The sequence below is a fragment of the Tachypleus tridentatus genome, chromosome 11, assembly GCF_004210375.1.
Source record: "Tachypleus tridentatus isolate NWPU-2018 chromosome 11, ASM421037v1, whole genome shotgun sequence".
Taxonomy (NCBI): Eukaryota; Metazoa; Arthropoda; class Merostomata; order Xiphosura; family Limulidae; genus Tachypleus; species Tachypleus tridentatus.
The window spans coordinates 73,409,261-73,434,319 of NC_134835.1; the positions used below are offsets into that span (position 1 = coordinate 73,409,261).

Below are 25,059 nucleotides of genomic sequence, written 5' to 3' on the forward strand. Positions count from 1 at the left end.
TAGCTTTGTGCAAAATTCAAAACAAAGAAACTATGTGATGTTTCCACTGTGAAGAACTGAATTCTATATCTCAAAGTTGTTAAGTCCACAAACTTACTACTATTTCACTAGGTGACCTGCTCCAAAGGACATGTGAATGACTTACTTTGAGAGTCATTCTTGGCACTGTCTCTACACGCTTTCCCACATTCTCAATTTGCCCATGATGAAGAAATGTCCACCTTTCAAAAGTACTCAGGTTACAAGGTTTTTATTCATTTATACATTAGAGAAGTATTTGTGTTTGTATTCCAAATTTTCAATCTGCTGCATTCTTCATACTATACATTACAAAAAAAACATTGGCCCTTCTTAGTGAACATCATTACCAAATAAGGGAAAATTCAAGCCTGAAGCCTACTGCATGAATTAGCTAATGATACATTCCATGTTTTGACTTACAGATGAGAAAATTCAAAGCTATGCACTCTTGTCCCAAACAGACATGGTATATTGAGGTAAAACCCCAAATTGTTAAGTAAAGTTCCCAAAGAAATGAATCAGTGTCACCAAAAACATTAATGGGATGGTAATAAACATTATTGAGAGAATTTTAATGAAGAGATATGAGTTGCATGGTTTGTCACTATTCCCATAAGTTAATTGTCTTGGATAATTTTGCCAAAGATATTAGATAAGGGACAGAAATAAGTTCTATAAAAACCAATAAAGTGGAGTTTGGTTACAACCTGATGGAATAGTCCACTTGTTGATAGAAGATCCCATTTGCACAAATTGAGTTAAAAAACTACTTTTAAAAATAGATATGCTAAACTTCTTGTATAATTGGAAAAACGCAAAACACTGTATATAATTCGTGTTTCCAAACCAAAATTTTATGTTGCTCTGGGGAATTATTCTGACTACAGAATATATAAGGTGCAGAATCAACAAAACGTTCGCTGCACAAACGCCTTGTATGTATACTATTTCTAATCTTTTCTAACAGTGTTATTCAATAGTGTCTAATGAATAACGAGAAAGAGTAAAAAATATTAACTGTACTAAAGAAATACTTAAAGATGTCTGAGAAGAATTATTAATACAATTATGTATATTATGACTAAGAAAATTTCTCTGTTAATTTAGTTGATAACAAATGCTGTATCTGTGTTACTGAACATAATAGAGGACACTGTTAATTAACACCTAGATCTTCAAAACGAATAATTCAATAATTTAGAATTAGCAGTTTCAAAATGAACTTGAAAGTTTCGATTTAGATAAAATGCTCTTTAGAGTATAAGTATATAAATAAGATATTTAATTTATATCCCACTGCCTCTGTGCAAGTTATTTATTCTACCCATAAACTTCCTCTAGTTGGTGAACTGTGTGCTCTGTTTACGACAGCATGACCCAAAGGCCAAATAAATTGTAAAGTCGATCCCAATGACTAAGCTAATGGACTGATTACATATTCGCTATATCACGACATTTTCCTCTTTTTTTTCACTCAAATTTAGAATCCTATGAAATAATTTGAATAAGTCATGTTTTCCCTTTTTAAAATGTGCTTTCAACTGCATTGTTCCCGTTAGAATTATTGTCTGGGTTTTGCAGAATAACAGAAGGCCTGAGAAAAAAATGAAATTGCTGACCTCTGCTGCGTTCAAAGAAAGGAAATACACTAGATACAAGTTAAAAACAACATTCAATAACTAACAACATGCTTTTATAAACAACAAAATGGTACTATCATAAGAATTTGGTAAGTTTGTTCTCTCATAGACCTTCCCTATACTTTCTTTCTCCAAAGAAAGATAGCTGGTTAACACACGAGGAAGGCATAGGGATTCGGAATTATCTCATTCATATGTCACACCTTGAGTTTCCTAAATGTATAAGGCCCGGCATGGCCAGGTTTATTTGGTGTGTTTTGAATTTCGTGTAAAGCTACTCGAGGGCTGTCTGCGCTAGCCATCCCTAATTTATCAGTGTAAGACTAGAGGGAGGACAGCTAGTCATCACCACCCACCGCAAAAATCTTAGGCTACTGTTTACCAACGAATATTGGGATTGAGTGTGACCTTATAACGTCCCCATGGCTGAAAGGGCGAGCATGTTTGGTGTGACGGAGATTCGAACCCGCGACCCTCAGATTACGAGTTAAGTACTTTAACCACCTGGCCAAACCAATCAATCAATACCCCAAAATTCTCTATTCTCCTGAAAAGGAACACGTGTTCAATCACTCATGTTCGACACTAAGATTCTAAGAAATGTTTTTGAGATCCATAATTCTAATTTCTGTGGCTCGGCATTGGTCCAAAGATTCGCCTATTGAAAAAAAATTTTGTGAAATACGTAACTAGTTCAAATATTGTCAATCTTTCAGTCATCAGAAATTATACTAATGTGAGCCTTATTTTAAAAACATTTCTGAGCTTGTCAAGAAAAAGTTACTTTTTGTTCAGAACAAATATAATTTATAGGAAAATAGTTTTGTCTTTACAGCTTGAAGTCTGTTATTCAATTTGATCAGTAGAAACACTTATTTGTAAAAAAAAAAAAAAAACACTTCTGGTTGATGGCCAGGTGGGTTAAGATGTTAAATTCGTAATCTGAGGGTCGCCCTTTCAATCGTGGTGGCGATACACGTGACGGTCAATCACACTATTCGTTGGTAAAAGAGTAGCCCAAGAGTTGGCGGTGGATGGTGATGACTAGTTGTCTTTCATCTAGTCTTGCACTGCTAAATTAGGGACGGCTAGCGCAGATAGCCCTCGAGTAGCTTTGCGGGAAATCCGAAAACAATCAAACTTCTGGCTGAATTCTCTCCTTCAACGATAAAGTTCCCATCAAATAATTTACAAACCTTGACTCAACTTTGCGTGTGTGTGTACGATTTACTTAAGGTAAAAATCTTGAAGTGAAATAGTGTATTAATTCATAATACAAATAAAATTTATTACTTAATATTTTGTCTTTTCAAATTTTTCGTAATCATTTAACTTGTATAGGTGACGTTGTATTTGTTGCAATGGCGGAAGAGATAAGTAAATTTAAATATTCTGCTGAACAAACACCTGTTTCAACTTTTAACTCGTCAAGTACAAGTGGTAAGCTCAATAAAGACTTTTTTATACTTATAGAATGAAGTTTTCAAATATTTTATAAATTTAATTGACATAGTTATCAATGAGCGACAATACAACTTTCGGATGACTAAAATTGAAGTTTGAGTAAAATTAAATATAAAAATCACAGCTTGTACTATTGTAAACTGTGAAAGCTTTAACTTAATGGTACATTGGTAGGTTCTAGATATGCTTTTAATTTTATCTATTTTTGTAATATTCTTATCACAGTAAGTTTTTAAGAGAATAACTATTAGTTGTCTGTATTTACTTTATACTTATAAAGTTTTATTAGATACATCAGCCACAGTGCTATTGTTAATTATTTTTATGACGTTGTGAGTCTTAATAATCGTTATTTTGGATGTAATCTGAAACTGTAAAAGACTGAAGCAAAATAATAAAAACTAACTGTAAAAATGTGATAGAAATTACATATTTCAACTCTTATTCTGTTTGCATTATATTATTAATTATACAGTATTAATTTACTGCATATAGAAGCGTTGCTTTTTTTTGTTGCAAGTTATCAATGATATTTGAAAAACCTCAAGAGCAGAGAATGTGTAGTAATTCCTATGAACATGTGCTATACAGTTCTGAATAATTGAATCTTCACTGATAATAAAATAAATGTAATGTTAATTTTACAACCATTTAAACAAACTGGCTATTTATGGACTAGGACATTTTGTCTGAACTTTGTGGTAAATCCCAGCTTCCTGATTCTCCCATACCTTAAGATTTTTATCTTTGCTTGATTCTCAGTTCTTTGAGTTTCTTTTCATTATATTTTGGTAGTTGCAGTCTTTAAAAAAGATGTATTGCTCATATAAAAAATTATAAAACTATAATACTGTCAGTAGTTCCACCTGTTAAAAATGCTTGGGTTTCATCATATTTTGTAAGTGTGATTAACTAACTTTTTTGATTCCACATGTTTTACTATAAGTGAAATGTGTTTTTAATATGTAAAAACTTCATGGAACATAGATATAGTAACTTACAATATTTTCATTTTTGATCTAACAAGGGCCATTTGGAGCCACTCAACTTTGGTACCAGATTATTTATCATCTGAGACAGCATGCAGATGTTGGAAAAAAGCGTCATCTGCTTAAACATTATGATAATGTATTTACTGGAAGTAATGCAGTAGATATTGTTTTTAAATTTCTACAACACAATGAATCTGTGCTCTTGCATCAAGATCTTAGTAGGGAAAATGCTGTTAAGGTACTGTATATCAATGTACATTGTTTATTGAAAGGAGTAAGTAGATACATTATTATACAGAGATATACTTAAACTCCTTCTAGAGCTTAAATTATGGAAAACTTTTCAGAATTACTTGATGACAAATATCATCTCTCTCTCTACTTTTTTTTTCATCATTCATTGAAAAATTATATTTTTTGTTGCATGTACAGCACAGTTTGAATTTTAGTAGATGAGCAAATGCAATGGAAATTAGTTGTATCCAGAAATATTGTACGTGTAACTGCTCCAGTTTAAAAAGTGATGGACCAAATGCTGTAATATTAACTAAATGAGACTGGATCTGCATTAGGGTCATTCCATGTCAAACCATCCAGGGGGCTGCAGGTAACCCCCACAGAATGCCTAGACAAAATTCACATGTGCTCATCTACCCATATAATGAAAAATTGCTAAAGATTAGATCAATATCTAATATTTTCTGATTTACAGCCCTGTAATATTTAGTTATTTTTTTTTACTTTTGGCAAATTCATTTTTGGGCAACTTTGGCTGCTTAAAGCTGCAAGTGTAATGGTGGTAGAACAGCTGAAATTTGCTACATTGACTGAATTAATCTTGCAGAATTCAAAAATAGTCTCAAACCAAGTTTATCTCTCTTAGGATTTGCATAGTGAGGCAGTAAAATCACCTGAAAACCCAAAATTGTAAAAAACATTGGTTTATTTAATAAGCCATAGCTCTAAGACTTAATATGATATAAAGCTGAATTTTTTTCTAATTTTCTATAACATATCAGTTGATATATCAGTAATTGTTGTAATTAAAAGTCTGTTAGATTTCCTGTAAAAAAATTTAGTTGCATGCAACTTTTTATGATTTGGCTAAAAATAGCCCTACTTCAGGCCATAGTTTGACCATGTCACCAGTTATTCAGCCTTTTCAGATTTTTACCATATATTCTTACATCTCTGAATATGATCTACAAAAAAATCAGGATGGTGTTCAACCTACTTTTTGAGTTATAATATTTTAAAGTATCCTCGGACCATATGTTTTTTACTGGAAAAAAAAACACTTCAATTCAGGTGTGTTACTGTGTGCAGATATATCCATACAATTTTGAAAAATACCTGTCAGAATTTTATGAATCCCACTGAAATATTCTAACCAGCATTTCACAATGTTAAATAATGAAGTTGTAAGAAAGAAGAAAGAATTAATTCATTTCCAAACAAGTTTATTGGCATAACTAGTTAGATCACATGGCAATGCAAATATATTGTGTATGCACTACAGTTATGCAGATATGGCTGAGCTTAAGATTCATAATATAATAAATACAAAGGTAAATCACACACAAAAAGCACAGTGCTACAACAGGGGATAACTGAGAAAGATTATAGTCACACCAAACTGCAATAATCGTGACAATGAAATGTTTCAAAAACTGCTTTGGCAATAAACTAGCCTTAACAATATCAAATAAACATTGCTTTGTTCAGACAGCTTGATTAAATTTCTGAAATTCAAGTTTGATTATGTTGAGATCACTTCGACTTAGAACATAGTGGCGAGCACTACTGCCTTTCATGGTAGGTGCACTTATCAGACAAAGAATACATTGAAAAGGAATCCAGCTTTCATCTTTACATGACCATGCAGGCCATGAGAACAGTTCGTTTCTTGATTTCTTCATAAATGACACCAACATATCGGAATGTTCATCTGAGATATCTTTTATGTTTCCCACATACCATTCATGATCGTATATGCATGCCACATATTTCCCTGGCTGATAATTGTCATTGTTATCATTAGACCCTATTTGAGCTTCTGCAGCATCACTTTCTCTGCTGCTACCAACAGTTACAACTGTGTACATATCATCATCTGATAGCCTTCTCATACACAATTTGTTGGTAGAGTTGGGAATAAAGCTATGATGTGACCTAATACCTGTCACAGTTTTGCATTTTTCATAGTGCTCAAGTAGATCAAACTTTGCACAATTCTGCAGGACTGATTTCTGAATGACAAGAAAGAATTGAATGCCCTGAATGTGGTCCTTTGCCCAATGGTACATATCAGAGACACTAAAAATTTGGTAATTTATTATTTTTCACAACCTTGATTTTTTGAAGATCATGTTCAGAGATGTAAGAATATATGGTAAAGGCTGATTAGAATATTTCAATGGGATTCATAAATTATTTCAAAATTGTACGGTTATATTTGTACACAGCAACACACCTGAATTGAAGTTTTTTTTCAAGTCAATAACGTATGGTCAGAAGATAATTTAAAAAATTATAAGTCAAAAAGTAGGTTGAACACCATTTTGATTTATTATGTAGATCATATTCAGAGATGTAAGAATATATGGTAAAAATCTGAAAAGGCTGAATAACTGGTGACATGGTCAAACTGTGGCCTGAAGTAGGGCTATTTTTAGCCAAATCATAAAAAGTTGCATGCAACTAAATTTGTTTACAGGAGATCTAATAGACTTTTAATTACAACAATTGCTTATTTATCAACTGCTATGTTATAGGAAATTTGAAAACAAAATTCAACTTTGTATCATATTAAGTCTTAGAGCTATGGCTTATTAAATAAACCAATGTTTTTTACAATTTTGGGTTTTCAGGTGATTTCACTGCCTCACTATGCAAATCCTAAGAGAGATAAACTTGGTTTGAGACCATTTTTGAATTCTGTGAGATTAATTCAGTCAGTGTAACAAATTTCAGCTGTTCTACCACCATTACTCTTGCAGCTTTAAGCAGCCAAAGTTGCCCAAAAATGAATTTGCCAAAAATAAAAAAATATTAACTAAATTTTACAGGGCTGTAAATCAGAAACTATTAGAGATATTGATCTAATCTTTGGCAGTTTTTCATTATATGGGTAGATGAGCACGTGAATTTTTCAAGGCATTCTGAGGGGGGGGGTCACGTGGAAAATTTTACAACATCTGGATGATTTGACATGGAATTACCCATTATCAATCATAGCGTTAGGCCTATTTTTAGTTACTGCAAAGTGATATTCCTGTGGTTCATTTTGACAGCTAAGTTAAACCTTCACAACCATGTTTAATATCTTGTTGGGTGGCATTGATACATAAAGTAACTCAGTTGTGATAACTGTCCATTTAATAAGTTTTCAAGGTTTAAAAGTATTTTAAAAAGTCTTGGATAAGCAATTATAAAACTAAGAATGTTCTTATTTTTGTATTCATAAAATAAAAAAAAAAAAGTTAATACTGTAAAAGTTGGTTATCTAGGTTTGTCAGGCACTGATGGACCACCAGATATTTGAGCCATTAGTTGGTAAAGAACACTTTGAAGACTGCAGCAATAGATTCTACAGATTTCTAGCAATGGAGTTATGGCACTTCAGTCCACTTCATTCTGGAGAAGATGAAAAGGGCAGGTAATGTGTAGTTAAATTTGTTCAATGAATGATAAATTTATAAAAAAAAATATTACACTTTTACTCACTTCTATGTACCTCTATATACTTATGCTTATTTATTTTGACCAACCTTTTAACCATGAAATTTGTCAAGCTCTTAGTAAATATTATAAGACTGTTGCACTTGAAAAATCAGAATTTCTAATTAAGTATTTTTACTAAAGATTTTTCTTTATCTACAAAGCCTTTACTGGGTTGGTATGAAGAAAAGGAGATTTTCATACTAAGAATAAAAATATTTCTTTTCATCTAGCAGATTTCTCATTTCATTTACATAACCTCTAGAATTTTGTAAATGAATGGTATAAACCTACTTTATCTCTTAATCTTTTTTTATCCTAACACTAATTAAATAAAGTAATTTGTTGCAAAAGGTGAAAAATATAAAATGTAAATTTTTCTCCATTTTTTTTAGTACTCAAATGACTTTATTATAACGTAACAGACAATTACTTAAGTTCTAAGCATCAAGTAATAAAATAAAAATTGAAAGTTTATATTCTGGAGTATCGTTATTTGTTGCACCTACTTTTAAATGAAATACTTCTGAAAGAAGAGAATAATCTTTAAATGAGAAATCACAGTACTACCAAATCATGCGACTCTGATACATTAAGAATTTAAATATTTCATTTTAAAATGGAGAAGTTAAAGCTTCAATAACATAAAAATGTTGACTTGTAAGCTGTGTTTTGATACAAAGCTTATTGATATACACTAATAATAAAATTTTTTTATAGGATTTTGTAAAAAATCATGACATTAACAGTTCGTCCCTTACTCTTATGTATTTGTATATTATTTATGTCATAAAGATTACAAATGGATTTAAAAATAAAATTTAATTTCTGTTTTAGGCTTTATCTCCCAACAAGAACTACAGAAAGAACCGGGGAGGTGCCTGGTGTTTATAATCCAAACTATCATTCAGCGTCTCCTGTATCCAAGATAACATTGCCTAAACATCGTAGGGCATCATTCAAAAAACAGGCTGCCTCAGTTGATCTTGAATCAATGATAAACTGTTCAAAATGTACAACATTAGAATCAATCACTCGATCTCCGCTGTCTCTTCTTAATAAAGATTTCACTCGCAAGATTTCACAAAGTTCATCTTGTTCTCAAACCTTGGGGCGAAGGCATAGCTTTACTCTTGCCTTACAGTCACGATTTCAGGACAGTAGTAATAATAAATTGAGAAACCTTTCACAGCTTCAGCCATGCTTAAAAAGGAAGAACAGTTTCTTAACTCGAAGTAGCTTACGTGTTTCTCTAGCACGGTTAAAGCCTCGCATACTTCCCAGAGAACATTCTTCTGCTGTTCAACTTACTGGTCAGAAATTAGGCGACTTTGATGAGAATCAAAAAGGTACAGCATTTAAACACTGAAAGTTTGGTTAGAATATTCGTTAAGTTGCTAGATTTAAAAAAGGGTTTTCTTGATATGTATAAGAAATTTGTTCTTATAATGTAATACAGCATTAAATAAGCAAAATGTTATATTGCCTAAAAATGTAACATTTATGTATGTAAAGTGCTTGTGATTGATATCTGGTTATTTGAAGTTGTTTTAGCAAAGTATTCAACTATATTTATGAAAACGTTTGTTACAATGATAGTGATTTTATATTTATATGGCATACCTATTAGTTACATAAAATATGCTAAATACTATCTTTACATAAATCACTTTCTTACAGTGACATTTTGATATATTTGTTATTGGATATATTTTTAGAAAGTTTTTCTTTTTCTTTTACAGTAGTTTTTCTACATTTGCAAAATATGTATTTTTTTGTTTTGGTGTATATACATGAAGACCTTTTTGCATTGATACCTTTACCTAATCAATTTATCTTAGTATTATTGGCTTTCTATACATAAAGCACGTTTCAATTATATATCCTTCTTCAGTTAAAGAACTTGTCATAATCATATTTGCTGTGTAAAGCACTTAAAAGTTTCATATAATACGGTATATGATTACAACAGTAACCTTAAAAAAGTGACAGAAATAGTATTGTTTGAGAGATTTAGATAATTCACAAACATGTACTTGCTACTATTGATAAAATCTGGTGATATTGCAAGCATTTATAAGTCTGCTTGGATATTTGCTTCATAAAAAATGAAATATCGTTCAGATATTTACCAAACTTGCAAAATCAAATGAAAAGATCATTTATGATGTTTTAACACTGTCTGTGAATCCCTACATTCTGTACTGTACAGATTATCAATGTTCGTGACACAGTAAATTAATTAAAAACATTAGATTAAATAGCCATAGTCACCTTATTTTATGATGCACTTACATTACAATTAGAGATTTGCTCATTTTACTATTTTTCAAGACAAAGTAGTGAAGAATGTTCTGAATATTTTCACATTTTATAGCAGTTGAGTATTTTGTATTAAAATTATGTTGAAGTCTCATCACATCTTTTTCAGCCCATGCATCCCATTATGCATAATCATGATGATCATGCATCTTGACAGTAGCCCTGTAGCATAGTTTTTACTGCTTTAGGCCCTACCACAAGGCTGTCATGTCTAAAGCACACTTTTATGTTTTGCATAATACATTTATTTACTTGACAGTGGTTTCTTAATGCCCTTCAACATTCTGACCATAAATAAACCAATAAGTACTGCTTTTGGTGACTTGGCTGGTATATGTTTGTGTGGAATATTTATTTAATTCTACATGAGTCATGCGATGGTTGAATGGGAGTTATGACTGGAAGCCTTATCTTCTGATCCTATACCCTGTTGCCTCATCCCAGACTTTAACCACTGAATGTTGTGCTTGTGAATCCTCACTCTTACTTTACATCTCACTTTGCTTATCTTGGTTGGGATATAACTTATTGCAGGTCTGTTTCTAAATGTTTCTGGTTTCTTAGGTTGATCCGTATTTCTTTGTTTTCAAGTATCTTTAAGTACAACAGACATACATGTCTTAGAAATTCTAAATCCACAATCTGAACACATCTTTATGGAGTGAATGTATTGTGATGAGTGTTGAGTAGGCATAGTTTTTGGGTTTGACTTCACACAAATTAAAATAAATTTGTTTATTATATATTTAAAAATGGCTGGTATGGGTAGAGAAAGCACTAGTACAGGAGTGAACAATGTGGGTTTTCTCATCACAGAATTTATTTTTAATTCAGGCTTATGCAATCATGGCTTAAGCACACAAGCTGCCAGTTCTCAAAATGTTTATGTTCAGAATAAAGTAAAAGTTTAATCTACAGTTTTCAGGTATTCATCAATATCAGTGTTACCAAATTTATCATGAAATAGTTCTGTATCAAAATCATTAAATTCTTTTTTCTGAATGATTAATTGTTCATTAATCAAACCTCCTACAAGATTCATCAATATAGACACTATGGCAAACAATGTTAATAAAGGAAATACATTCACACTTAGTTATGTTTTACTAACTTAATTAAAACTTCTAGAATATCTTTCAATAACTGTGATAATTTTACTATTAATTTTGCTAAGTTTACAGTTAGTCTTCTGTAACATAACTGTATTCCCAGATATCACACAGTATGTTTTAAGTACACTGTTAGAATAAGGGGTAGCAGTACTAACTTATAGGGAGTTTGTGCTGAAAAGGTTTTTTTTTCTTTTCATATGCTGGAGTGCAGTCATCTTTTACAGCAACTTTGGATCAAATCAGAAGCTCTTGATCTAGATCAAAAACATGTTTTACACACATTTCTGGTGTTTGTCAGTTTTCTCAACAAGTGCCATATAGCTAATTTGTAAATATTTCTTTCAGTTGTACAAAAAGTCATTTAACCCTAGTCTTTGTTGCTTCCATTAAAAGTGCAATCAGTTATTTTTTAGAATGATACTGCTATTAGTCTGGTGTCTAGTCTATGTTATTTTATAAAGTAACACCAGGCTTATTTTCACTGCCAAATTTTCATATACTCTTTCTTTATGACAACATGTATAATAAACATTCAGTGCTTTTCTCTTCCACAATTGTCTATTTAATGCTGATGAGAGAACCATTTGTTGTACTTCTTATATTTCAGCTTTGAATGTATTTTCAATCAACTTATGTATTTTGCTTGTATCTTTCCTGTCTTTATTTAGTCATCTGGTCTTTATTAGGTTTCTATCATACATTATACACAGTGTATGTTCTTTCAACTGACATGTATGTAAAATCACATACAAGATTTAAATTTTCATTACAATAAGCATTTATAATTATGGTAAATGTTTCAGTATGAATGTTTTACATTTGCAAGGGTCATTATTTACCATCCTTCATTTCAGTAATTTATTTCTCATGGCATCACATTACATTAAAAGTGCCAAGTAATGTCAATATGTTATACATTGCATGCCATTCTACCATAATTTTACTCCTGCTGTGGTTGTCATGAGATGCTGATTTGTGATGTCTTAATATTTTTAGCATAGCACTGCAGAGAGAGTATATCTTGCAAGACAAGAAACATTATCTTAAATAATCATTTTACATTATGGAAACGCAACAAAACCATATTGGAAGTTGCAGGCTACTCACATCTAATTCAAAGTCCCTACTTAATGAGTAACCTATGGATACCATTGGTTGAATCAACAGAAAGTCTTTCTGCCAATCAGCAAATGTCCTCCACAACCCCCCAGAATACTATATAAAGCAACAACACCATATGCACACTGACCTGAAGACAATTGATAATTACATGTCAAAGGTTATGGTGATGAAATGGAACACACTGAAAATGACACTTACTTGTCTTGAAATATGTGAGCAATTAATTAAGTTGCAGTATTTATACTTTGTCCTTTGACAAGAGAATGACTGGCATTGCTTTATGGCCAATTGATGAATTGTTCCACACACTGAACATGAATAACAATGTAAATAAATCCTCAGAACAGAAAATTGGCAATTTCAGTCTTAAAAACAAAATACCATATTATCTACACAGGAGTATACCCCACAGTTGGCATTTTTGAAAACTAATATTAACATACAGTCATGTGAAAAACTTAGGACACCCTATGAAAGCCTGTGTATTTCTGTAACATTTTTGGATATATGAATATTTAATCTCAATTTTAACAATACTGAGAGATTATAGGAATATAACTAAACAATTAAAATGGAAGAAAAGACTTTTCAAGATCTGTAAATATATGTCTACAAAAATGCATATTCTAACTGAGGAAAAAGTTAGGACCCCCCACATTTATTCCCACTTAAAATGGCTCAACTAACACACAGGTGTATCACACTTGGTGAGAGCAAAAGAGCTGTCTGAGGCCTTCAGAAAGAAAATTGTAGTAGCTTATTAGTCTGGTAAGGGATTTAAAAAGATCTCAAAAGATTTTTAAATCATCCATTCCAATATCTGGAAAATAGTCAACAAGTGGATGGCTTTCAAAACAACTTCCAACATGCCCAGGTCTAGTCATCCAAGCAAGTTCACCCCGAGAACAGACCACAAGATGCTAAAAGAGGTCTCCAAATACCCTAACATATCATCATGGGACCTACAGCAGCCTCTGGCTACTGTTGATGTGAAAGTGCATGCCTCTACAATCAGAAAGAGACTGCACAAGTTTAACTTGCATAGGAGGTGTGCAAGGAGGAAACCTTTGCTCTCTAAGAGAAACATCAAGGCCAGACTGAAGTTTGCCAGAGAGAATGTAGACAAAGACCAGGACGTCTGGAATAATGTTCTTTGGACAGATGAGTCCAAAATTGAATTATTTGGACACCAGATCAGAGGACATGTTTGGCATGAACCAAATACAGCATTCCAGGAAAAGAACCTCATACTAACTATGAAGCATGGAGGTGGAAGTGTCATGGTTTGGGGCTGCTTTGCTGCAGCAAGACCCAGACAGCTCACAATCATAGAATCCACCATGAATTCTACTGTGTGTATCAGAGGGTGCTTGAGGATCATGTGAGACCATCTGTATGAAAGTTAAAGCTGAAGCGGAACTGCACCCTGCAACATGACAATGACCCAAAACATACCAGTAAATTCACCAAGGACTGGCTGAAAACTAAGAAATGGAGAGTCCTGGAATGGCCGAGTCAAAGCCCAGGTCTTAATCCCATTGAGATGCTGTGGGGTAACTTGAACTGGGCTGTACATACAAGAAACTCCTCAAACATCTCACAGCTGAAAGAATTCTGCATTGAGGAGTGGGGAGAACTTTCTTCAGACCGATGTCAGAGACTGGTAGATGGCTAAAAGAAGCATCTCACCGCAGTTATTTCAGCCAAAGGGGGTAACACTAGCTATTAGGGGGTAGGGTGTCCTAACTTTTTCTTCTGTTAGAGTATGCATTTTTCTAGAATTACATTTACAGAAGATCTTGAAAAGTCTTTTCTTCAGTTTTAATTGTTTAGTTATATTCCTATAATCTCTCAGTATTGTTGAAATTGAGAATAAATATCTATATATCCAAAAATGTTACACAAATACACAGGCTTTCATAGGGTGTTCTAACTTTTTCACATGACTGTACATAACTCACTGTTTGCTTGCATAAAAATACAGTATATTAAAACAAGTCAAATGCATATACACATGTTTATTATACTGTTGATTATCACAGCTGTATCCATATCTTTAAGTAATTGTCTTTTTCTTCAGTCCACACAAACCAATTCAATTATTTTGAAGCAAATTACTTCATCTGTACTCTGTTTTAATAATACAATCTGTGATAATTTATTTAAAAGTTGCCACTATACACTCTTTATGATTAAAAGCACAATTATATAGACAAAACCTATCAATCTAACCTTGTCTAGTTAACTATATTGACATGTATATATACACATACAACAGCAGTCTCAAACATTCCACACACTAATAAATGTTATAATAATACTCAGTAATTAAAGCAGTGAGAAAAATTCAGAAGGTTTGACTATTATGATATTAAATCAAATTGGAACTGCACAAAATATTCATGTGCAGTTATGTAAAAAAATCTGTGATAAACTGCCTCTTCTGAAATAACTAAATATGACACTTGCACTATACCTAATTATCTAAACTATAATACTTGTATTACCTTGGCTATCCTTTACTGCTCATGTCTTAAGGTTTCAGTGACTTACATTAAAATTTTTGTGTATGTTATGTCAACTAATATAATGATATTTTAGTTAATAATCCATATTTTAATAATATACAAGTTTTAAGTGCTTAATTTTATAAGTCAATATTTTAAAATACTGAATTTCCCCTAGTGTGAAAAATGTGACTTTTTTACTTTTCTAGGCATACCCTAATCTCTATTATATTCCCACCCCTCCAATAAGTATGCAGTTTAACATAAATTACTCACTATAAAGTATTCTTAGACAAACCATAATGTGTTTATAGCCTTCAATCTTGTTTGGTTATTCACCCATTAAATATAAAATCAGACCCCTTTTGCCACATCCTCTCTTTCAGGATTTGTTAATAGTTTTCTGTTATTCTTTAAACTGTATTATGTATAACCAACAGAAAGTCAAGATTATCAGTTATCAAATGACATTATATTACATTGTGTTCTGAATGGATAAGTATCAGTTTCTCTTATAGTACAACTTCAGTTCAGGTATCAATTTCTCTTGTAGTACAACTTCAGTTCCTACAGGAATCACAATAGTTAGCTTGGATAGATTTGTAACAGCTCTTCTTGTATAGTTTGAAAGCAAGAAAAAATATGATAATTAGGGGAAATTGTTTCCTTTTTGCTGTTATTATAGTATAGTATGGTGCATTATTTAATTAAACATTTAGTGCATTACTAACTTTAGCTAGGGTTAAGTGTCATCAACAACAAGAAAAAGAAGTACTTTATTGTTTCTCATGTTTATTATTTATTATTATAAAAGTAACTAAAATGTGAAAACAGGGATATCTGTAGGATTTGTTACGGTTAGGTTAGGTAAAATAAGTAATATAATAAAAGCATTTTACCAGGCATGCATGCGAGCAGCTTAAACTAACTTGTGCATAAGTTAATTTAATAGCTTTATGTGAGATTTTTGTTTCCCAAGTCATGTACAACTTATAATGACATGAATACTAGTTAGATATGGTTGAAAGGGAAATAAACTAATAAAATCTAAGTATAAATAGATGTATACAGTTACAAGTTTAAATCTACTTAGTATAAACAAATGTATATTTGTGTAACAATTTGAAGTTGTTCTAAAAAGAAAAAAAATGGTAATTTAGACTTATTTCAATTTATCTGGGTGATTACAAATTTGGTTAAATTGACAGATCTCAAAGAGTGTTAGTGTAGAGAAAGTAAAAGATAAAATATAAAGTTTACTGAAAACACTTGAGGTTTCAGAGATTATTTAAATGAAAGTTGAGATGAAGAAGAGTATTTTTAATCTTAACGTGAAAATAACTTTACATATGGACTAGAAAAAAATACTATATTAATTTATAATTTTTAATTTATTAAAAATGCATCACTAAAAATTATTTTTATGTATGTGAAAGACTTGCAATGTTTAGTGAAAGTGTGCCAAGTTTTGTTAAGATGTACTTACTATGTTAAAAGTTAGTAGCATCAAAACTTAGACTTTAAACAAGTACAAACAGGTTATGTAGATAGTCAAGTTGAGAGAGTTAAATAGTCATGCATATCTAATGTGTAAGTTTTAGTTAATTTGATGATATACAAACTCAAAAAGTAAAGTGAAATGAGCATGAAGTTTATAAGTATATTGATGATGTTTTGAACGCTTGATGGAATTTGTTTTACAGTTCAAGAACACATAAGAGAAAGGGCTCTCAGCCGCTTGTTAACTTTGGTCGACATCCCTGTCTTGGAACCCATTCTGATGACTCCGTATAATCTCCCAAAAGTCAGTCCATCTAAAGAAACTGTTATCATACAGAATGAAGTCACTCACTCTTCCTTTACTAAATCTGTTGTTCGACAGGCCTTGTGGAGAATTCCGTGGGTTGAATTGGCAACTGCTTGTATGGATGGACCTCCAGAAGGTATTGATAAGTTGTGGTCAGCACAAGCTTGCAAGCTGCATTGTTATCAAGCTGTTGTAGAGTACTGCCACAGATTGCCATCATCAGTCTTTCCTGTGTCCTACTTACAGATATACCTGGCTATTATAAAGCTTCTGAGAGAAAATAAACCTACTCAGGCACAAGAAGTGGTACAGTTGTTGCTAGTCATTTTGCCATGGCAACGACGTCATCAGTTACTTAGACTTCTTCAGTTTTTAGACTTGGTTTCAAATGATGTATTGGTTGTTGTTGATAAACAGGTGAGTTTATGTATTTAATTCAAAGTGCTGTTTTTTTTATTAAAGGAAATAATAAGTTTGAAAGATATGTAATCTGATAAAATTTAAATGTCTTTTGTAGTAACACATAAAATCTGTGGTTTTTATGATAAAATATTGAAAGCTATAACCTGCTTTTTTTAAACAAATGTAGATATCTACAAGAAATATTTATGATTTTTATAGTTTCTTGTACTAATCATGCTTGACTGTCTTTGACATTTAAAACTAATTCTGTTTAGCTCATGTTTCATTGTCCTTTTGTTGACAGCTATCAAATCATGAAGCTATTCTTCGAGACTTCTCAGATATTGTCTTATCTCACCTGTTAATCTCTCTTGACCATAGTTGTAACTTCCTAGACTTCTTAATCTCAAGAATACCATCTTTGCTTTCTCTACCTGAATGGCTAACTACTCATTCCATAACAGAAGGTAAGTATAGTTGATAATATTACACACAGAATAATTTTTTTCTTATATGGCACTGAAGGTGATAGTATCATCTAAAGTCTTGTGTCTTATGGAACCATCATGCAAGAACAGGTTATACTTTCTCAGTAATAAAGTTAAAATAATCAATCTTATTTTTAGAAAATATAAGTATTGAAACAAAGTGTTATGATGAATGGAAACTATTGGCAAAAATTTATTTGTGATTGACTGATTTTGAAAAAAATGGAACCAAAACTAAGATAATTTAGATGTAGTAGTTGAATAAACTGATAATCTTTCAGATTAGGAAATTTTACCTCTTAAATTAAATAAATGATCTAGTATTTTTAGTTTTGCTACAAAGACTATCTTAATAATGTTTTCATAAACTTTCTTGGAATGCAACATGTTCTTGCAATAACAAATTATGAAATGTTTATTGTGTACAGTTCATACTTGTTCTTAGAGTGGTAATTATATGGATTTCAGCATTTTCTGTTCCTTGGTATTTTATCTCTATGGTAATTTCTGGGTCACAGATTTCCCTTAGCTTAATATGTTAAGGCCTGCTGATTGGGGGTTTGAAAATATTGAATTACAGAATGCATTTATATTTCACTCTAAACTCTGAATAAAACACATCCTTTTGCTTTTGTCTTTAATAAATGTTTATGACTTGGGCATGTACTTACTGTCTTTTTTCTGTTCTCAGAAAGAGGATACATATACAGTGGTACCTCAGTTCTTGAACTTAATCCGTTCCAGAAGGCTGTTCGAAAACTGAATCAATTTTAAATTTAACTGCACTTTACCTGTGCTGAGGAGAGTTGATGGCATCAGTGAAAGGTGGTGAGGATCATGAAGAGTAGGAGGGTTATTATCATTTGGAAGGGGAGTCACTTTTCATAAAAATGTCAGGTAACTCTCCTTCTGAGGTTCTTTCTCTTTTCTGTCTCTTTGCACTGCTACAACCTGCTTGAGACTCACTGGACCTATTTCTCACTAAAAACTTGTCTAATGAGGTTTGTTTCTGCCTAATACCCTCCCCATGTCTCACCACACTATGTATGCCACTTCTCTCCCTAAATTTTTCAAACCACCCCCTACTTGCCTTAAAGGCATCACTTGTATCAGAACTCATTCCAGGGGTGTTTTTCAGGAGGTCAGCATGCAACTGCTTTGATTTCTCACAAGTAGTGATCTCAGAAATGCTATCAACAGCTAATTGTTTTTCGTTTACCCAAATCAGCAACAGTTTTTCTACCACTTCCATTGTTTGTGATCTTTGTTTCGTAAGCACTGTCACTACTTTCGCAACATCAGCTCCTTTGATGACCTCTTTATTTTTCAGTATGGTGCAGACTGTATACTTCACCATACCAAACTGTGTAGCAAGGTCAGACATGCGAACATCACTCTCACACTTTGCTATGAGATCTTTTTTCACCTCTATTGTGGTTCTAACAACTTTTCTTTTTGGTTTGCTGCTTTCATTATCCTTCTTTGACCCCATGATGGCTTATTTAATCAGAAAATTTAGAAAAACAAAAAAAAAAAACCATTGAAAAACGAGAACGTTCACAGCAGATTTTAGCAGAGGTGTGGACTGAGTGACAAGTGCGGGTAAAATGTTTTGGGCAAGCTTGGCGTGGGCCGAAAATGGTCGAAGGATCGTTCAGGTCATCAGTCGAGTTATATCGGGGGTTTGGGGCATTACAGTTTGGTTTAGGAACCGAGTTTAAGTTTGACAACCAAGACATTTTTTTCTCAATCAATATGTTTGAAAACCGAATTGTTCGAGAAGGGAGTCGTTCGAGAACTGAGGTACCACTGTATTTGACCAAGTCAATAGTCTTTATTATGCACAGAGAGAAAACAGAAGGACAAATGTTTATTTGTCAAAGAATGAAGAAATATTTATCTTGCCAGCTCATTCTGTTCGCTCTTCTAAATTATTCTAAAACTAAAGTTAAATGTAAAATCAAAAGGAAAACAACTGCAGCAAATTAAGTTAAAATATAAACATTCAAATGTTTAAACTAAGTTAAAATTCTAAAAGGTCCATTTAATGGGGCAAAGCTGGTTTTGTATAAACAAAACACACTTCGAAACCACAAAAAGCCAAGCTTGTACACAACTCCACTTTGTGCATGCTATCTCCATCTACTGTTATCTGATTTCAAAAGAACTGTTAGCCCTCAGCCACTTTCTAAATGATAACCATCTATCTCACTATATTATAAGTTATTTTTTGTGTAAAAACATGGCTAATTGTCACATACCATATGCACTGAAGAAAAGGAAAGTTGAGTGGTTTACTTGGACAACTGTAAGTTACGGAAAACTAACCCATGGTAGTCTTGTACTGCATGTTCATTACTGTCTTATAATGTGGGGAGCAATTTTGTGTTTTATTGATAATTTATAGTATATGTTACTCTTAAACTGTGGTAGCTACAGAAAGTCAGCTTAACAAATAAAAGATGAGTAAATTATGATAGCATTACAGTTTTTATCAGAAATATAATGATTCAATAAACAATTTAATGTACATTTAAGTTAGTTCCAAAATAAGTGAGAAGTGTTATGGAATTATTTGTGTAGTTGTAAACTTTTGGTGTACTATGAGAAATTTCAAAGAATAATTATCTGTGTTAAATTTTATACCTAGTTTGTGGTTACTTATCTAATGAAATTTGTATCTTTAGTTCTCATTTGAAATTGAAAGTGGAGTAACTGAGCTTTGTGTATTTCAAATTAGTTTGTTTGTTTGTTTTGTATTTTGTGCAAAGCTACACAAGGGATATCTGTGCTAGCTTGTCCCTAATTTAGCAATGTAAGACTAGAGGGAAGGCAGCTAGTCATCACTACCCACTGCCAACCCTTGAGCTACTCTTTTACCAACTAATAGTGGAATTGACTGTCAAATTATAATGCCTCCCTGGTTGAAAGGACAAGCAAGTTTGGTGCAACGGGAATTCGAATCGGTGACCATCAGATTACAAATCGAACGCCTTACCCCACCTGGCCATGCCAGGTCTTATTTCAAATTAAAATTCTGATGTATGTTTATCATCTTATAACTATATTAAGTTCATTTATTTAGTCTTATGGCAGTATTATTTAGAAGAAAGATATCTGTATATTCAGCTACATATGGAGCACACTTGAATTAGGTTATGCCAGAAGCCTCTATTTTCACATGTTATTCTGATTGGTGGTCATATTTTAATAGGTAAATTTTTGTTTTTTGTATATTATATTTGAATGTGAACTCTTATATTTAAATAATTGATCTTGGTTAGCATTTGTTAATGATGATGCATTTTCTTTTTATCAGTTTATTGTATTGTTTTTGGTAAAACTTGTCTCTCATTGCAGTTAAAAATTGAAAATATATCAAAGTCCTACAAGTTTTTAGTGCTATTATTGTTATATCAATAACCTCAGATTTATCCCAGTAGTGAAGAAGAAATCTTTAACATCTATGACTTCATTTTCTATTATTTTCAAGTAATGTTTGGTGTGAATGGTGCATATTGATGTAAAGAAATAATAATTATCTTGTATGATATGTAGTAATTAATATACATATAAGCTGAACACTTTTGTTCCTTGAAGGTTTTATTAGTGACAGATAATTCATACTCTACTTTATGGTAAAATTAACTCCATAAGAATATTTTAGCACTTTTGTGTTTCCTTTGGTATGAGAAAATGTGCAGAATAAGTTAACAATACCAAAACATAATTTCTCTTAAGTTTAATATCTTTGTTTTAAAAGCTTTATTTATTTGTAGGCTTTTAAAGAATAATTTGTGTTTAAAATGTTCATGCTAATCTTTAATTAGGAATTGTAGAAGATCATTACAATATTATAGATGGTTTATTAAGTAGAAAATACAAGACTTTTGTCAAACTGTAATACATCTAAACCTGAGAGAGTTAGTAGAAAATACAAGACTTTTATCAAACTGTAGTACATCTAAACCTGAGAGAGTTAGTAGAAAATACAAGACTTTTATCAAACTGTAGTACGTTTAAACATGAAAGAGTTAGTAGGAAATGCAAGACTTTTGTCAAACTGTAATACATCTAAACCTGAGAGAGTTAGTAGAAAATATCAGGTCTTCCCATAAGTAATGTTGAAAATTAATATAGAAAGTGAATCATCATTTCTGACTTTGTAGAAGGCTTTAATGACTAAAGAGTGTAATAGACGTGTATATAAATGTTGAGACAAATAAAAGAAACTAACCCAACTCCACTTTTTCAGATCATTAATGAAATAAACCCTTATGAAGATGGATGTTTTTGAGGAGCACATTAGGCATATAGTGCTTTATGAGTTTAAATAAGGTGATAGTGCAGCAGAAATTGCACAAAACATTCAAGGTGTTTATGGTGCAGTCTCTCTCAATGAAAGAAAATGTCAAAGGTGGTTTTAGAAGTTCAGATGATTACAGCTTAAGTGATCCATCACATTCAGGTCGTTGTGTTGAGATTAATGATGAATTGCTGCTGGTTGCTCTTGATGAAAATTGTGCTGTAACAGTTGAAGAACTAACACAGGAGCTTAATTTAACCCATTAAACAGTTTGTCATCTGCAACAGCATAGAAAGATGTCAAAACTTGGAAAATGGGTCTCCCATGATTTGACAGAAGCCATCCTTAGAGCAAGAGTGGACATTTGCACTTCTTTGCATTCTTGTGGATGTAACTCACCTTTTGTGGACAGGTTAGTGACTGGAGATAAAAATGAATATAGTATAAAAATATTTAGTGCTGCAGACAATGGCTCAGTGGTGGTAAACTGGCTAAAGCACACCCCAAAATGGACTTCACCCTAGGAAAGTCTTGTTAAGCATTTGGTGGAATATTTGGTGTGATCCACTTTGAGTTACTGCCACTTAATGTAACGATTACATTAGACTTGTATTGTCAACAGTTAGAGTGCTTCAATGTTGCACTGAAAGAAAAGAGCCCTGCTTTGATCAATATTAAAGGTGTTGGGTTACACCAGGATGATGCATGGCCCCATATAGCAAGGATCATATGTGCAAAGATTGAAGAGCTAAACCAGGAAAAACTTCCACATCCTCCTTATTCTCCAGACCTTGTCCCATTGTATTATCATCTATTCTGAAGTTTTCAGAACTAACTTGATAGAAAAGATGTCAAAACTACCCTCTCTACATTCTTTACCTCCAACCCCCAAGAATTTTATAGAAGTGGCATTCAGAAGCTTGTGAATCGTTAGCAGGAAGTAATTAATAATAATGGAATATATATTATTGATTAAATAACGTTAAAAGCATTTGAAATCTTTTCTCTTTTTTTGAACCTGAAATCGGACATTACTTAAGGGATGACTTAATACAAAACTTTTGTCAAACTGCAATACATCTAAACCTGAAAGAGTTAGTAGAAAATATAAGACTTTTGTCAAACTGTAGTGCATTCAAACCTGAAAGAGTTGGTAAAAAATACAAAACTTTTGTCAAACTGTAGGACATGTAAACCTGAAAGAATTAGTAGAAAATAGAAGACTTTTGTCAAACTGTAATACAGATGTCAGTAATCAACATGTTATAATTGGAAAATAATTTTGTTTTGATATCAGAATATAAATTTAACTGAAGAGTCAAATGTAGGTATTAATATTCCTGTATCTGGTTCCATGAATTATCATTTGTTGTATATTAATTAATCATTTAATGCATGATTTTCTTCTTTTAAACTAAGCACTGAAGCAGTTGGACTATCATCATTCTTTTCTCCCTTTAGGTCCAGTTTTCTGTCAGCAAATAATCAGAGAACAACATACCACAATCACTGCTCAAGCCCTCCAACAGCTTATGAATTCAGTTTTGAATAGCAATATTTCAGAAAAAAGGAAAAGGTCCTGGATTAAGAAATTTGAGAAGGCACATCCTGAGCAATATTATCTGTTGTTTCCTGTTCACTAATGATTTCATGCAGTAAAAATGTAATTTTGGAGTAGTAGAAAACTTCTTTCAATTTTCTAAATGTTAAGAAGTTGGTTGGTAGTAAAAATGTATGATTTACTCAAAAATTTGTATATATGTTTCTAGAAAATATATTTTAACAACATTTTTGCTGTTCTTTCAGCTAAATATTTATATTTTACTGCAGTTTTTGATGTGTTGAATATATTGTTTTTAATCTCATTTACATTGGAAAGTGCTTTTTTACTAATGTGATTACATGTAAAAATCTACAACAGATGATTTATTCTGTAATTCTGATTCACACAACCTCTAACTTTCTTTTTTTAGTGAATTATGATAAGTTTTATTGTTTTTTTTCTACAGCTGAAATCATTATCTTTATACAACTAAAAGATATTGTGTTCAGTATAATGAGATAATGGTAGAGTTATTTACTTTGGTGAGGTTTATCACATCAAATATAAAGTAAGATTACAGTGTTTCATAATCCTGTATGTGTAATACATCTAAACCTGAAAGAGATAGTAGAAAATAGAAGACTTTTGTCAAACTGTAGTTCATGTAAACCTGTTATTTTTGTGCAATGTTTATCAAAATATATTTTAATCATGTTGGTACAAAATATTTTTTATAATGTGTTTTTTGGTAATGAAGAAAATACTAACTGTCCTTTATTTAATTACAAACATCAGTCACTAGGTCTGCATGCAAGTCTATACTATCAACATATTTTACATATTTCTTTACAAATTTTATTATATTTTTTTTACATAAATTCACACAAGCAGTTTCATATGAAGCACATTTCTAAAGAAATTGTTATCAATTCTACATTTTGTAATTATGAATTAGTAAGGTTATAGGTTGTGTTGGAAAAGATAATGGTTTACAGAATCAATAAATGTGTCAAAAGCTGGAAAATAAGCATTTATGAAAAAATTTGTTACTAAGTAAAACCTGTGTCATATCGCTCTCATAAACTCCTCTAAATATGAATGTAATTGTAATATCCACTGAGTGTATCAACTTAGCTCTGACTCAAGTTTATTTCTAAACATTCAGAAAATTTAGTAAGATGACATCTTTGTTTATGGCACTGATGAAGACAAAAACAAGTGAGAAGTTAATTTTTTTCAGTATTTTTTATTAGTGCATTTTAGGGATCTATTACTTGGACAGTGGTGGTTAGTTTTTAATGTTTCACTCAATGCTTATATTTCCAGTGTTTATCCAATAAGAATGTAATTTATGCAGCTACAGCACAATACACTGTGTAATAAAGAATTTGCTTGATCAAATATATGGACATTTACTTTAGTTAACAATCACTGACATAATCCATCAGCAGCAGTAGAAGTAATTGCAGAACTAGCCATATAGGGCTTTTTACCAAAGATAAAATATACCTTGAATTGTAAATTGGTTTTTCATGACTTGTTCTAGTATCTTATGATTGAAGAATGCATGAAAATTAAAAAAAAAAAACATCGGTAATAAATTTGGTTCTCTT

General features: G+C 31.8%; 1 protein-coding gene across 4 annotated transcripts; it reads left to right on the top strand.

Annotated features, from left to right (window-relative positions):
- The first annotated feature begins 2,979 nt into the window (after positions 1–2,979).
- Positions 2,980–24,847, top strand: LOC143232458 (DEP domain-containing protein 7-like). Of its 4 annotated transcripts, none has more exons than XR_013017535.1 (8): positions 2,980–3,101; positions 4,153–4,355; positions 7,627–7,775; positions 8,675–9,186; positions 16,604–17,124; positions 17,414–17,576; positions 20,369–20,639; positions 23,365–23,501. XR_013017535.1 is itself a non-coding variant. In XM_076467938.1 (7 exons), the coding sequence occupies exons 1-7, from the start codon at positions 3,023–3,025 to the stop codon at positions 23,544–23,546; spliced, it is 1,809 nt and encodes a 602-aa protein (XP_076324053.1). In that variant the 5' UTR covers positions 2,980–3,022; the 3' UTR covers positions 23,547–24,847. The 4 variants fall into 4 exon arrangements, 2 of the variants coding, with proteins under 2 accessions (XP_076324053.1, XP_076324054.1); XR_013017536.1 differs by lacking the exon at positions 20,369–20,639 and adding an exon at positions 21,853–22,315; XM_076467938.1 differs by lacking the exon at positions 20,369–20,639 and having other exon boundaries at positions 23,365–24,847.
- Positions 24,848–25,059: the final 212 nt, after the last annotated feature.

Excerpts from the sequence above, each read along its gene's own strand:
- LOC143232458 (XM_076467938.1), top strand. The coding sequence starts at position 3,023 with ATGGCGGAAGAGATAAGTAAATTTAAATATTCTGCTGAACAAACACCT. Across the intron at positions 9,187-16,603 it reads CTTTGATGAGAATCAAAAAG|TTCAAGAACACATAAGAGAA; the intron begins GTACAGCATTTA and ends TTTGTTTTACAG. Across the intron at positions 17,125-17,413 it reads TGGTTGTTGTTGATAAACAG|CTATCAAATCATGAAGCTAT; the intron begins GTGAGTTTATGT and ends TTTTGTTGACAG.